General features: G+C 45.7%; 3 protein-coding genes and 5 non-coding genes across 9 annotated transcripts in view; 1 reads left to right on the top strand and 7 right to left on the bottom strand.

Annotated features, from left to right (window-relative positions):
- Positions 1-5,434, top strand: part of MAP2K1 (mitogen-activated protein kinase kinase 1) — a 31,409-nt gene extending 25,975 nt beyond the window's left edge. For both annotated transcript variants that reach the window (NM_001005830.2, XM_015292096.4), the window contains exons 7-11: positions 1,405-1,612; positions 2,269-2,333; positions 2,656-2,717; positions 3,553-3,598; positions 4,513-5,434. In NM_001005830.2, coding sequence (NP_001005830.1) covers positions 1,405-1,612; positions 2,269-2,333; positions 2,656-2,717; positions 3,553-3,598; positions 4,513-4,626 — 495 coding nt within the window. In that variant the 3' untranslated portion in view covers positions 4,627-5,434. The remainder of the gene's footprint in view (positions 1-1,404; positions 1,613-2,268; positions 2,334-2,655; positions 2,718-3,552; positions 3,599-4,512) is intronic.
- Positions 5,435-5,732: 298 nt separating this feature from the next.
- SNAPC5 (small nuclear RNA activating complex polypeptide 5) lies at positions 5,733-8,558 on the bottom strand. Its single transcript, NM_001007829.2, has 3 exons — positions 8,413-8,558; positions 8,095-8,178; positions 5,733-7,722 (listed from the first exon to the last, which is right to left on the bottom strand). Exons 1-3 carry the CDS (start codon positions 8,500-8,502, stop codon positions 7,615-7,617), a joined length of 282 nt encoding a protein of 93 aa, NP_001007830.1. The 5' UTR covers positions 8,503-8,558; the 3' UTR covers positions 5,733-7,614.
- A 679-nt stretch (positions 8,559-9,237) lies between these two features.
- Positions 9,238-14,557, bottom strand: RPL4 (ribosomal protein L4). Its single transcript, NM_001007479.2, has 10 exons — positions 14,497-14,557; positions 13,305-13,476; positions 12,494-12,600; positions 11,955-12,093; positions 11,317-11,441; positions 10,807-10,936; positions 10,249-10,405; positions 9,983-10,066; positions 9,629-9,749; positions 9,238-9,540 (listed from the first exon to the last, which is right to left on the bottom strand). The coding sequence occupies exons 1-10, from the start codon at positions 14,497-14,499 to the stop codon at positions 9,313-9,315; spliced, it is 1,266 nt and encodes a 421-aa protein (NP_001007480.1). The 5' UTR covers positions 14,500-14,557; the 3' UTR covers positions 9,238-9,312.
- Positions 10,683-10,753, bottom strand: LOC112533229. The gene has a single exon (XR_003077133.1). It is a non-coding gene; the product is annotated as a small nucleolar RNA SNORD18 (small nucleolar RNA).
- On the bottom strand, positions 11,001-11,068 carry LOC112533231. Its single transcript, XR_003077135.1, has one exon. It is a non-coding gene; the product is annotated as a small nucleolar RNA SNORD18 (small nucleolar RNA).
- On the bottom strand, positions 12,158-12,257 carry LOC112533232. Its single transcript, XR_003077136.2, has one exon. It is a non-coding gene; the product is annotated as a small nucleolar RNA SNORD16 (small nucleolar RNA).
- LOC112533230 lies at positions 12,682-12,753 on the bottom strand. The gene has a single exon (XR_003077134.1). It is a non-coding gene; the product is annotated as a small nucleolar RNA SNORD18 (small nucleolar RNA).
- On the bottom strand, positions 13,547-13,648 carry LOC112533227. The gene has a single exon (XR_003077131.1). It is a non-coding gene; the product is annotated as a small nucleolar RNA SNORD16 (small nucleolar RNA).
- Positions 14,558-14,912: the final 355 nt, after the last annotated feature.

A 14,912-nucleotide genomic window follows, 5' to 3' on the forward strand; every position in this document is an offset into this window, starting at 1 on the left:
AAACTTGCTCTTCAGGGAACTCTGCATTATGTGAAGGTCATCGCTAATGGAAATAAAAGATCTCTTATTCTAATGTACTTACCTGTTCAGCATGCAACCAATTACCTCATAAAATCAGAGCGTTCAGAGTTCCTGCTGTAGAATTGAAACTGTGGGCTTGAACTTAAAGGACAAAAAGCATAATAATGCTGCTTCTGCTCAGCATGGGACCTGCATTTCTACATCAAAGCCAGTCTACTCTTATTTTGCCATTTAATATGGGTAACATACTTGAAATAACTGTGGCTTATGTTCCCACACGCACTTAGAGGCTGTTGCTAACAGCATTAATAAAAAATCTCTTTGAGGCCTTTGGCATGCTACTGACTTTCCCTCCTTCTGGTAGAAAGAATAAGAGCAGAGTGCTGCCTACCTTCAGGTTCTTTCAACTTCTTGTTTCTAAGAGACTGAGATTCAGCTTTGCTTTGTGTCTCAGTCCAAGCCATGACTGTGATTTTTATTCTTTTAATATTGTCTGAAGTACCTTCTCCTGTGGTATCTCCCTTAGCATACAACTTAAAATGACAGCTGGAGAGTTGTTATATGCAAAAGAACAAGGTGTGTGCCATCAACAGAGCCTAACTTGAATACATTTTCTAGATTTTTAAATATACATATTGTGCAGGTTTCCTTACACTTACATTTAATGAACATTTGTATATTTTCCTTTTGGGGCATCTTTAACCACAGCTCAGGAATCACGTGGTTTATCCAAATGGTTTCCAACTAGCTGATGTTTCTGTTACACTTCACTGCCACATCAGTGGATTACAAAGCTCAACAGTTTATTTAGAAGCTATTTGAATATGGATCTAGAACTGAAGTATGACTGTACATTTAATAGCCCTTGCATTAATACATGTCTTCTATAGGGAACTATGTGAATGGTATCAGCTGACAAGAATGAGAGACCACAGGGTTATTGCTTGAACACCACATCACTTTTGGACCCATACATAAATGTACCTTCCCTCTCTTTCCCAAAACATAAAACCTGGTTCAGAGAAGCCAGGTGAATGCTTAGTTGCCCTTACTAGTTTTGTTTCCTTGTTCTTTAATTATCCCATCACTATTAGTAGTTGCAGCATTTAGATATCATGTTAAAGATGTAAAACAGCAGTGTGGTAGTGTGACTTGTAAGTCTCATTTATTTGTAGGGTAATACAGAGTTTGTAGAAATTGTGGAGCTGTGGATGAGATTTCTGAAATAGGAAGTTGTGTCGCTCATTGAAACGTGTCACACTCATGTATGGGGGTTGCATCACCTGCTTTATTCAGGCTATTATATAATGGAACTTTAAATTTCTTTGTTACAGTACTTTACTGTGTCTCCATTTTCTTTTCCTTTTTTTTTTTTTCTGGTAGCCGGAAAGACTGCAGGGAACTCATTATTCAGTGCAGTCAGATATATGGAGTATGGGGCTGTCTCTGGTAGAAATGGCCATTGGCAGATACCCGATTCCTCCTCCTGACTCTAAGGAGCTCGAGTTGATGTTTGGCTGCCCGGTAGAGGGAGATTCTCCAGTCACAGAGACCTCACCCAGGCAAAGAACACCTGGTCGACCAATGAGCTGTAAGTTCCAGTGTGAGAGGCAAATAAAGCAGTTAACAGTGAACCAAGCCAATGTGAGCCATACCAAGTAGACTGTCATCTGTACCACCGAGGCATCTCTGCAGTGTCCAAGACATACAAAACTGATGTTAAGATATAAAATCAGTTAGATTATTTTCTGATACGCTTTGCTGTAAGCTTAAGTTGTTGCTTATTTAGAATTGATCTGCATAATGTGGCTTTATACTTTAAGTAAATAAAAATTAACAGACGAGGTTGGATAGGGCACCTGCTTCAGTCTCACTATTAGGAAGTATTGGAAATCAAGGACCAGATGTCCTTATGCTAATAACCATTCTATTTCTGAATGCCATTAAGATGCATTCTGTTGGTACGGTTCATCTCCAAAGATGTGACGATATCCAAGTACAATAGGAAGATTCTCAGTGAAATTAATGATTTGGATCAGACTTGATAATAATGATCTCTCCTGGAACTACCCTGGTATTACTCTTACTGGTATTACTCTGTTGCTATTCCACTTTCTCCCTGTTAATTTACTGTGTGCCCAGAAACCCCGCCATGCAGGAATCAAGCATATGCCTGTTAGCTTCTGAAAACAGCCCTACCACTCCAGAGTGATGCTGTTTTATCCCATTTACCTTATTTCTTCTTAGCCTATGGACCAGACAGCAGACCCCCAATGGCAATCTTTGAACTTCTGGATTACATCGTCAATGAGGTAATCAACTATCTGCACTAATTTAATTGTAAACTTCTAAAGTACAAAATTTGATGCAATATAGGAGTAATGTTATGGTAAGTCAGGTTATCTGATGTGTATTACTGCAGTATGAGACACGTCCTTGTTTGGGCTGTCAGCCTGAAAACTGAAGTCTGCGAGTCTGCCTGATACTTGCTTCAGAGCTCAACTCTGGAAAGAAGGCATAGGTAGCATTAGGGCAGCTTTATTCAGATGTTGGACTTAGCTGGTAGACTCTGGGTAGGTTGTACAGCATCATTTGTTCTGCTTTAACTGATGGACTTTTAAAATTTGTTTTCAGCCACCTCCAAAACTGCCCAATGGTGTCTTTGGTTCTGAATTTCAAGATTTTGTTAACAAATGGTAAGTATTTTCTCTGCTAATGTGCCTAAAGCTTGTTTTATAGCACCAGCTTGACAACATATGCACTCAAAGAGAACCCCAAAGCTAGGAGGTGTTCCACTCTTTAAGATATGATCTCTGCTTCTGTGGCATCTCTAAATTAGTACTTTCTCAGCATTGAAAACACTGCAGTACTTAAAAGGACTGATCATGCAAAGCTCTTCTATAAGAGGATCCATACTTCTATGAGTAAGGTGCAGAGCATTCTGCAGTGAGCATTCCATGTGATGCAGTAGTCTTGCATGCTCCAGATGCTTTTTTCCCTCCCTAACGGTTCACTGAACCATTATCACGCTTGTTGTTTTCTCACCTCTTTACTTTTCCAAGCACTGGACCAGTATGATCAGTTCTAAGGAAAGTAGTTCATTCAAGATGGATAAGTTTTTTCTTAAAAAAAAAAAAAAAAAAAAAGGCTAGTTCTGTTATTAGCTATTTCTACCAGAAAGAACAGTGACACAAAAGAACAACTACTAGATACTGTGATTCTGAATATACTGAGCTGGAAAAGACTTAGGTAAAAGACTTGAAGGATAGAAGTGTGTGATACTGTTGAATTTAAATGCAGATTTGATCTCTACAGCTTGGTTCTGTACTCTCACTTCTGCCCCCACTGAACAATGCTGCATGACTCAGGATTTCATACCTAAAATACCTGTGAAATCTACAGAGGCAGTTGCTTACATTACCTCATGCTTTTATGTAGAGCGGTGTCTTCCCAGGACAAAAACAGTATACCAACACAATCTAACCTGATCTTAATTTTGAGTGTAACTTGTGTAATGCTTTGTTTTCGTAGTTTAATTAAAAATCCTGCTGAGAGAGCTGATTTGAAGCAGCTGATGGTAAGTGAAAGTTCTTAACTTGAAATGCAACACTATTCCATACGGGTTGGGTTCCTCAATTGAGCTGAGAGTAGGGTCAGAGCATACGGCCTAGAATGTCACTTGTGCCTCCTGACACAGCTCAAACAGTTTTGGGGGGAGGGAGCACTTGTCTTATCCAGAGATCTAGAGGCCTCAGGCTTTTACACAGCCTTAAAACAGGGACTGTTGAGGAGCCCCATACTGGTTTTGCAGTCTGCCATTTGGTTGATTAGCAAAATAGCTTTTACTTTGGTTAATTAGCCAATCATAAAGTATTTAAGGGCATAACTGAACCAAATTCTACTAACCTTATGGACTACTTAAATGAAGTTTTAGCAGTTTCTGGGAAAGAAACTTGCTTCTCTTCTTTCATCACCTTGGCATTGCAAAATCTGTAGTACTACTAGACAGAAACAAATCTTGCATTTTTTTCTACGTGAAATGACTTTCACTGGATCTTCTCATGGCCTCAGGTTTAATGCTAGGGCTGCAGAAAACAAATGTTTCTGTGCCCTGATGCTGCTGTATAGTAAATAAGGCTGCAAAATACAATCAAATTCTTTCTGTTACAAAAAGCCCTCATCTGAAAGCAGACATTTTCCACAGCGTGTTATCCCAAGTGGCTGAGCCACGTTCTTACCGTGTTCTGTGCCTTCAATAAGCACTGTGTAGGCAGGATTCTTCTGGAATACTTTGCAATATGGATGCTTCATATGCTGATTATTTCATGAATCCTGCAGAAGAGCTCTACTGGTCACCCTCAGCTTGCTACACAATTTGGCAAGCATAAATACAGAAAGTAAATCACTTATTGTAGCTCATTTAAAATGATTCTTTACTTCATCATGTTGCCTTGCTGAGCGTTTGAGTAACTTTCATTTTCCTCTGCTAAGATTCACGCTTTCATTAAGAGATCTGAAGCAGAGGAGGTGGATTTTGCAGGATGGCTTTGCTCAACCATAGGCCTTAACCAACCGAGTACACCCACGCATGCTGCTGGAGTCTGAATGTGGAAGAGCAAATCCTGTCCCGTACATCTGTTAACAGCGCTACTTTGGTCCTATTTCCTAAGCTTGTACCTGTTCAAACATGTATTTCACCTCTTAAGGAAGAATGTCTTTATAGCATGTGCCAAATTGTTTTCAATTTTGTCATCAACTAATTGGTATTGTACTGGGTTACATTTGTTTGCTGACCAAAATGTAAAATGTTTAAGTTACAGTGCTTGCTGATTTTAAGTGATTATGGAATTATGGATATTCTTTCTTAATGAAAATATCACTGGGGGGGAATTTACCCCTGGATTGTTTGAACTTTATCAAGACTCTTTGTAAACTGTTGGTACTTCAGTCATGCTTACCTAATCTCCCATGCAAAAAAAGGGGTAGGGATGCTCCAAAACTGTATCTGTTGAGCATGCTTTTGCTGCTGCCAAACTGTATCTTGGAAGTTAGGCCTAATGGTTCCAATTTGGTGTTGTGTAGAGATCACTCTTTCCAGGTAAAGAAGGCAAGAGCTCTGCATTCCTTGGGATGGACAGGGCAGTATCCTACTTGTAGACTTGTTCATATTTCTATATTTATTTTTAAAATGTATCATCATACTTGGATTTAGTGATATATGTCTTTCCAATTGATTTTTAAAGGTTAGCTCTCAGAAGCGTCCTACAGAATCATGACAAAGATCTGGGCTTTCTTTTAACCTTAAGATTCATGACAGCTGTGTTTGGTGTCTAAAATGTATGAAGAACCTCTATTGTTTTATTCTCTCAGATGTTTAGCAATGGTTTCTCTTAATAAATATATTATCAAGTAATTTGAAGCTTTTCTTTTAAACTCAAAAGGAAAACTTCACCAAGACCTTCATCTTAATTAGTGCCATATTATGTGCACTTTGTTCTCTATCTTCTTCATATACGTGAAATAGACACACTAACACCCTGAAGGACTATAACAGTACTTTTTCCTACTTGATAGAGTAAATATGCAGCATGTGGACAACAACTTTTTAGACAGAGAAGCTGATTTTACTTCTTTGTGCCACCTACAGCAGCAACTTGAACACTGTAAGTACAGTTACATGTAGTTGGACAGCAGCAACAGTACTTCATTGCAACACGGAGAGCAGATTGCTGGACTTTATTTCAAAGGTCCTGGTTCAGAAAAAGCAGCAGGGAGAAAGAAGATGCAGTATAGACATGAAAGCTATTTGGTAATTTGCTGGGGCCACATAACACTTTTTCAAAGGTCAAAATTTGTCTCTGGAGGTGGAACAGCAGCTCCAGAGGTGCTCTGCAGAGGTGTGGCAGGAATCAGGTGTTCCTGTGCTGAGATGGGGCTGAGCCCAGTGCCACAAACATGCTGGGCACTGCACTGTGCAAGAGGGGTTGACTACTGAGATGCTTACAAACCAACTCTCCATCTGCCTCCAAAGAACCATTTGACACTCCAAGCCATAACATTTCTTGCTCAGGCTTTTTATTTTTCTCCTGTGAGTCTCAGGAAGGCTTTGCCAAATGTTTTGAACTCACATTCCAAGCTCCTTCATTAGGACATCCAGGCTTGTCAAAAAAACAATTAGTCTTTAGTACAGGATGAAGCTGGAATTACATTCTGAAGTTCTATTCCAATAGCTACAAGCCAAATAAGAGCCAAATACACTCTTCAAACAGTGGCAGGAAGTTAGTGGAGGTTGAAGCAAGTGTTCTGATGACACCCACAATACTGGATGCTTTCCTCTGTTCTTTTCCTGCTCTTAAAGGTAAACTCCAGATAATGGTTGGTTTTATTTTCTCTGAGCTGTTAATGCCAGAGACAGTAATAGCACCTTTAGCTGGCTGTGCAGTGACCAACCTGGATTGCTGTGGCTATTTTCTTGATAAGACAGTTTGATAAAGTGGCTAAGGATGTTATTTTTAGTTGTCTGCTTTTCATCAGCTTAACAGAGTTTGATTTTGCATGCTTCAAAGCAAGTCTTTAAGAACTGCTCAAATAACCAACTGCTCCACTTGGTGTCCGCATCCCATGAAGAGGAAGAACACACTGTGTACCTATAGGAGCAGTATGAACGTGTCACTGTAGCATTAAGGACGCTGGGAAGGGACTTTGCATCACTTTCCAAGTAAATTTTAATCTCTCATACTCCTTATACGTAACTTTAAAGTGGAAGGCAGACTGGCATTGAACTACAAATTCACTCTAAGGGAGAAAGAAAAATAATTAAAAAAAAAATTAGTTCCTTATTACAACTAATATGGACTAATTCTTACCGTACAGTTTGTGGAAGAGTAAAAGGCCAATTAACTGCTGTGCTGAAAGAGCAATAAGAAAAACGTGGCTGTTACATCAGCCTGACAGTACTTAAAAACAGCACCTGTAGGGACACGAGAGCTCCCTTGCTACTGCACTCAGTACCAGGGCAGCAGTGCGCTGTCTGCTGCTCCTGCAGAGAGAACAACTACAGCTTCTGTGGGCCACACTTACAGGACATGGATGCTGAGGTGCCTCTGTCACTGAAAGCACTGCAGCAGAAAGCCCGGAGACGCTGCTGGACGCATCTTTTCTCACTGCCTATCTTTAAGTTCCCAGTTTAAGCAAATGAGGTTACTATATAATCATTGGTTCACAACCAGCCTCGGCGGCCTGGTTTTATTTTTCAGCGACAGCAAATAAGAATGGACAAATTATTGCTTTTACTGTGTTAAATTAGCCAGACTCAATTAACGACTTTTACCTTGTATAAAGATGTAAGAAGCTACATGTTAGGTTTGCAAAACGGATTATGCTACATACTGGTGCAGCAAGTTCTCATTCTTTTAACATCTAATTCAAAGTCTGCCAAGCCTGGAGCATTTGTGTCCTCAGAGGTAACCTCCTGGGACTCCAGGAGCCCAGCATGTCATACAGCCCACACAGCACGACATGAATGTCTGTTGGCAAGAATGGAGAAGAAATTCCTGAGTCTGTATTAAAAACCGTCTTTGACTCTTTTCTCCCTCAAGAATCCGATTCCTCCTCCTCTTCCGCCTCCTCTTCATGATCTCGAATGCTCAGCTGTAATTCGGTCTGATTGATAGCAGCCTCGTTGTCCATCTGCCCGAGGATCTGTCAGGACAAGAGAGCGTAACTCACGGCTGGCAGCCCCAGGAGCAGCGCCCAACTTACGCTGCTGTGAGATCGGAGCCCTCACCGCCCGTTACAGATGGCAGCACTGCAACCGTCGGCCCCAAGAGCCCATCGAAGCGATGAGCAGCAGTGCTCCATGGAAGACTTTCAGGCAGTTCAGTTGAAGGTTCCGACTGTATCCACATCCCCAACCACCATTTAAAGGCATCCGACACAACGCTTCACGAGACCCACACACCGCACACCGAAGCCGTGCCGACACACGGCAGCCATTCCCAACCCCGGGGGCAGCACTGCAGGGATGGGAGAAGCGAAGGGCCGTTCCCGTTCCCACGCGGCGCGGCGCCTCACCTGCTGGGGGTCCTCCGCGCCCGGGGCGGCGGCCACGTCCTCCTCGCGGGAGCGGATCATGGACTGCAGCGCGAGCTCCTCCACCTGCGAGGAGGGAACGCCACGAGGGCCGCGCGGTCACCGCGGGCCGCTCACGGAGAGATGAACCGCTTCCGGCGCTCGGCGTCCTCTCGTGACACCGCGGCGAAGCGGCAGCAGCGCAGCCGTCAGACGGCCGCGGCACAGCGCCGCGCACCCCGGCGCTCCCCCGCGCGGCAGAGGACGGCCCGTCCCGCTCCGCTCCCGGGGATCGGCGCCCGCCCGCCCGGTACCACCGACCTTGAGCCGGGTGAGCTGCTCGTGCAGCGCCGCCTTCACCCGCAGCAGCGTCTCCTCCTCCTTGCGCAGCTCCTGCAGGCGGCTCAGCATCCTGCCCGCCGCCCCGGCCCGGCCCCCCCTGCGGGCCGCCCCTCCTCTCCGCTCCCGAGAAGCGCGGCGGCCGCGCCCACGTAACCCCGCGGGCGGGAAGCGGAGAGCGGCACCGCCCCCCTGAGGGCGGGAGGGCGCGGAGCGGCCCGAGAGCGCCGCGTGACGTCACGGCTCCGCCATTTGCAGCGCCGGGCGGGGGGGGCGCGGTGGGGTGCAGCGCCGCTCCGTACCGCACTGCGGCCGCCCCCGCGCGGCGGAAGGAGAGCGGAGCTGCCGCTCCGGTACGTCCCTACAGGCGGACTGGCAGCAATAGGGCCGCTTGAGCTACGTAGCACAGCGTGAAGGGCGCAACCTGAGAGCTCCGCCCCGGGGTTAAGGAGCTCTGCACCGCCCCTTCTCCTACGATTCCATTTGAATGGGCGCCGCAGGGCGCACACCACTGAACGTTTCCCAGCCCCAAACTCAGACATGCACTTGCAAGAGGAATTCAGAACCTTTACACAAAGCTCCCTCCAAAGCCCATAGAACACAATCCATTAGAACAGCAGCCTGTGATTTCACATGAAGGCTCACTGCTGCTGCTGGATTCCACCTCCCCTGGACAGGACAGCACCACAACACGCTTCTCTCCCCCGTGTGCTCACAGTGCCCCCAAAGGCCCATCAGTCTGTCACCATGAACCTTGAACCGCGCTCCTCACCCCAACACGCACCGCTGTCAGACCACAAAAGCACCTCACTGTTCCAATAGAATTTATTCGCTGCAGATCCACGATTTTCTGAGCTCAGGTGTTCCAAGTGCTGCCCCCGCTCATGCTTCAGCCTTGCCCTTCGCTGGGGCCTTTGCTGGGGATTTTGCTGGGGCCTTCGCTGCAGATTTTGCTGGTGCTTTGGCTGGCGCTTTGGCCGGGCCCTTTGCTGCAGCCTTCCCTGCAGTCTTGCTTGCAGGCTTGGCCTTGGTCTGCGCCTTAGCCGACAGCTTGGCCTTGGACGTGACACTGGCCTTGGCTTTGGCTTTCTTCTCCTCCTTGAGTTTTTGCTACAACAGAAAGAAGAAAAGACACAACCATTAGCGTCTATAGAACCAGCTTCAATGCCTCAGACTGCATGATAGGCTTTGTCCTCACATTCTGGGCATGGCGCAGAATGGTGTTGCGTCGCATTGTTTTGGCGTATGGGTTCAGCTTTATCATGACTCTCAGATTCTTCAGCGGGTTCTTTTTCAGGACTCTGCGGTGAATCTTCTTCCTGGAAAGAAGAGAGATGTATCTCATTCCCTTCACAGCTCACAGCATGTCAAACCTTCCTAAAATCTCATTTAAGGGACCATAATTCCTAGTATTTACAGCCAGGAACCAAAGAAATCCCAGCGTTATCTGACATCTCAAGGCACAGGGATTTCTGTTCTCAATGCGAAGCGTTGCACTTGGCAATGATTAAGAACAGATTGAGCTTGGTAGGCATTAGTTAAAAATTCTTACTTTGGAGCACGCAGCGCCTTCTGGATCTCCTGGCTTCTCAGGATTCTTCCAAGGTCTGTATTGGTCATCTTGTGCATCGGCAGGCTGCAAACCAAACATTCAGAGCTTAAGTTGGAAAATAAAACACAGCTAATTCGATGAAAATGGCATTTAGTGAAAATTACCAACAGTACTGACTTCCCACACCTAATCTGGACAATCTGTGGCTCTGCTGGGTTATTCTGCTACCCCCCACAGGCAGCTGGGTCAGGTGTTACCATGCTTACTTGTAGTCACTCTTCAGAGTGGCGGGTTTGCGCCAGGTGCCATACAGATCATCCAGTTTGCGGAAGGCGCTTTCAGTCCAAATGCAGAAACGCCCAACGTGGCCACCAGGAGCGAGTCTCAGCAGGTTCAGCTTGTTCACATCAAGGAGAGTAATTCCTACAGAAAAACAGACACACCTCTTCAGTTATGATGAAAAGCAAGCAACACGGGACTGAGACGAACAGAAACTGCTACGGTCTTATTAGCTGTTACACTACAAAGTTATATCAACCTATGTATAAATAAGGTAAAAAGCCAGCCTTCTCTAGCAACAAACTTAAAAGCCTCATCTTTACAGTCTGAAAGGCAGTTTATGGATGGTAAAAGACACACAAATATCCCTCAACATCACCAAACCAGATTCTTGGAAATAAAATTACAGCTGCTTTAGCTAGAAGTCAGAACTTCCACAAAATCATGTGTTTCAGAAACACGGACCAATGAAGTGGAATCTCATCATTCTGGGCTGTCTTCCAAAAAAGAAAAAAAAGAATAAATAAGACCCAAGTTAAAATTACCCGGGATATTCCGGAAAGCTCTAATGATGCCATTGTCCTCATTGTAGATGATGCAAGGCCCCCTGCGCTGGATGCGACGGCGATTCCTCATCTTACCCTTCCCAGCCCTCATGCGCTGAGAGGCATAAACCTATAAAAAAGAAATCTGTGAGTATTTGAAGAAGTCCAAATTACAGTAGTAAGACAAAGACACTTCAGTCAGAACTTCACAATCATCACTGATAATCTGAAACACGGACCAGTGAGAAGTTCATCATTCTTAAGACTCAAAAGAGACGCAGACTGAGCTGTTAGTGTTGTTACTCAGCACTGAAATGAAGAGAACCAAGTACAAAGAGCAAAGCAACAAAGGAAGAAACTGACTGTGACTACTTAAACTTTCTTTTCTACAACTGTTACCAAAAATTTTTTCATGGCATCAAACCAATACAGAACAATCTGCAATTCTTAATTTAACTATGGCAGAACCTAATGATGAGTGCTCTCAGGAACATACCTGTAGCAACTCACCTTTTTTATGTCATTCCAAGCTTTAAGCTTCTTAAGGAGGAGAACAGCTTCCTTTGTTTTCTTGTAACTCTCAACTTTGTCTTCAACAACCAGAGGAAGTTCTGGGATCTCCTCAATGCGGTGACCTAACGGGGGTTTTACATGACATTAAGTTACCCACTAACCCTGGTCATATGCACACATTTCAAGGTATTGCCTTGTGCACTCAGAAACAATACAAGGTAAAAAAATGGAAATGTAATGTGCATGTGTCCTAAAAACAGCAGAGAAGTTTCAGTGCAGTCTTATTGGCCTGCCTCAAAAAATACTCAAGTAAATTAAGCATGATCTGTGGCTTCTATGAACAGAACTCAAACCAAACTGCCATTTATTTCAAAATTCAACCTAATTTTCCATAATTTGTTAGGACAAGATAGATGTCAGCAACACAATGCTGAGCTACCTCTGTGTGCCTAAGTTCCATCACAGTGAAACCCTCAAATTACCATCCCCATTTGTACATAAAAACACTCAATGTACTGAAAGAGGGTACCGCACCCTTAATTTGAAAGGGAATTTATTACCCACAAGAAACATTTCAAGTAATCTCAGAGTAACCGCTACCGCTCAGGCCATGCAAACATTCTCAGAATTCCCACCTTTAGACATGACCAGGGCTGGAAGAGCTGATGCTGCCAAGGCAGAACAGATGGCATAACGTTTCTGAGTTACGTTCACTCTGCGGTGCCAGCGTCGCCAAGTCTTGGTTGGGGCAAACATGCGGCCTCCACGACACATCTAAGTATCTACAGTTAAGAACAACCTTTCAGAACTACGTTTTCCAATGTGCCTCTTTAACACTTGCTCAGCATTAACTGCTCGTCAACCATCTGTACCAGTTCACTGACAGCAGGCAACTGTCACTGAGCACAGAGTAAGACGCAAATTACGACATCATGGCAAGACAGTTTGCATCACGAGACTCAACATACCCACCGCTTCTGCAGTGAAAAAAAGATAGAAGAAATCATGCTGTTCATTAAAGCAAGTCTGAATTTGCAGAGAAGTGATCTGGACACAGAGTTTTAGGATGGCCATTACCTCAAGGATTCAATTTCATATTAAGATAATTAAAAATAATTTGCCCTGGAAGAGTTGAGATTTACACCTGATGCAAACAACAGGTATCAAAGGATACATTTCCAAAGGCACCCTGGCCAGAGCGGTGAGTTCCACCACCTCGTACTCGAGGAATACGAGCAACAGCTCTCCCAGTACCCCAAGACTCGGCACTGGTCTGATGACCTGCAAAAGAAAAGAGTTCAATGCAGAGAGTGACAACACTGCTGTTTCCCCAAAGCCACAGACATGTTGAGCTTGGGACCAAGCATCAGAACTTCCACTGTTATCATATGGTTCAGAAACACGGACCATTGAAGTGGAATCTCATCATTTCAGCAAAACAAATCCTGATCAGGTAGAACAGCTCTTACAGTATTAAGAATCTGGTTAGGTCAGAATCAAGTATGGTAACACAACACTTCTCAATTTGATCTTTAACATGGAGATCTATATTGGCACTGCTGTTCTCAGTAGATTAAGATGTTTGTGAATTGCCATCAGAATTAAATTTGAAAGCACACACACAAATTCCTTTGCAAGCAGTAGATATTTGCAGCTACTAGCTTCTGAGGCAACTCTAGATAACAGCCATTCGCATAGGTTTATTTTAAGTAAATGCCAAAGATGAAAGTCTTACGTAGTCAGCATGGAGCAGGGGATTAAAAAAACGCAGCATTTCAGTGAAGTTTTTTGCCTGATAAGGTTACGTTTCATACAACTTAAAATCAGACTGCTCAGGATCAGAATAGTTTCCCTGCACTCTCTTCAAAATCTACCTGAACGGTGCTTCTCTTATTTCGACTCTGAATTTCTTTCCCTTTCAGCTCAGCTGCATTAAAACAAACAACTACCGCAGCATTTCCACCCATTCTGGGGACAAACCATACCTGCGAGCTCACTGACGGCATAGGGCTGCCTGTTGTTCTTGCGCAGGTTGGTGTGAACGAAGTTCACCACATCAGGGCGAATGGGCGCCTTGAACACCGCCGGCAGGGTGACATTCTTGCCAGACGCTTCCCCCTTTTCAGAGTAGACAGATATCAACGGTCGAGCGCAAGCCTAAAAAAGAAAAGGAAAAGCTCTTAAGCACCAGTAAATTAAATTGCTATCATTCAAACCCCTCTGCTATTGCTCAGAATTAAATGTGTCTGCAGCTCAACAGTGCCAACATGGTAACAGCAGGCAACTGTCGCTGAACACTGGATAAGACGCAAATTACATCATCACAGCAATATCCAACGCTGACAGTGGAGCTCCCTGCACGTTCCTTGTTCTGAACGCTACACCTAAGGTTTGAGTCCAGGAGATGGCAGAGACACAGGGACAAGGTTAGCCTAGAGCTGCAGCTCCAGGCCTTCTAAACAGCTGCCCTTCTGCTGCTAAGAACAGCTACCCCTACAAAACCCATCTGTGTTTATCAGTTTCTCAAAGCCTTGAGATTTGGGTTATGAATAAAAGCTGGCCTGCCAGAACCAACCACTCTAATTCTTGCAATGATCACAGCCAACGTGCACTGTGCACTGTGAGTGTGCCCACCGAGCAGCTCTGCGTGCCTCAGAACCCCGCACTGCAGCCGCCCCGCTCCCAGAGGCCCGCACAAGTTCAGCTCAGCCTGTGAAGCCCAAAGACAAACGCACACCGCATGGTCGGTGGAAGGAACTGGATCACGATCTGAAGCGCATCAGACCGAAGCCTTTTCTAGTTTATTTCAGGATAAAAACAGGTACGTTAATAAAAAACAATCAAACCCCCACAGCTATAAGGAACATCAGCTAAAGAAATCATTCTTTCAACTCGGTGCAGCTCCTGTCGCTCGGCTTAGGGGATGCACTGGAGAACACCGCGAAAACGGACCCGCCGAGATCCCCTCAGGCCGCTCCCCTCCTCCCGGCTCCGCTCAGCGGCTCCACGCGGCCCCAAGATGGCGGACGCCCCCCCCCCGCACCCGCTGCCCCAGCGCTGCACGCGGCGCTGACTCCGTCCGCCAGGCCCGGCTCCCCCGGCCTCTGCTCTACCCCGCGTCCCGATCCGCGCCCGCACCGCCTGGAGCCCCCCGCGCCCCACTGAGCCGCGCCTCACCATGACGGCAGCGCGGACCCCGCGTGCTCCCGCCTGCCTCGCCGCTGCCCAACCGGAAAAGGAAGATCTCGTCGCGGCGCAGCCGCTACCAGCGCTGTGGTGTCCCTCCGCGCCCCACCCCGTCCCGCCCCCCTCGCGCCCCGCCGCCCTCACGCGTCGCCTCGGCAGCCCCCACACCCCGCACCCGCGCTGTGCTGCTCCGCGTTCCCCTCCTCAATCCCTCCCTCCCCACCCCGTGGGGCCGCCGCCACCCCCCGCTCTGAGGGACTCTTTTCTGGCGGAGGGATTCGGCGTGACGGCCGTTCCGTCACCAAAATCAAGTTTTTAAGAGAGTTTTTATTTATTTATTTATTATTATTTTTTTAACGGGGTTGAGCGCGGAGGGAATAAAACCGAATAAAACCCACTGCTAGGCG

Source organism: Gallus gallus, chromosome 10 (genome assembly GCF_016699485.2).
Source record: "Gallus gallus isolate bGalGal1 chromosome 10, bGalGal1.mat.broiler.GRCg7b, whole genome shotgun sequence".
Taxonomy (NCBI): Eukaryota; Metazoa; Chordata; class Aves; order Galliformes; family Phasianidae; genus Gallus; species Gallus gallus.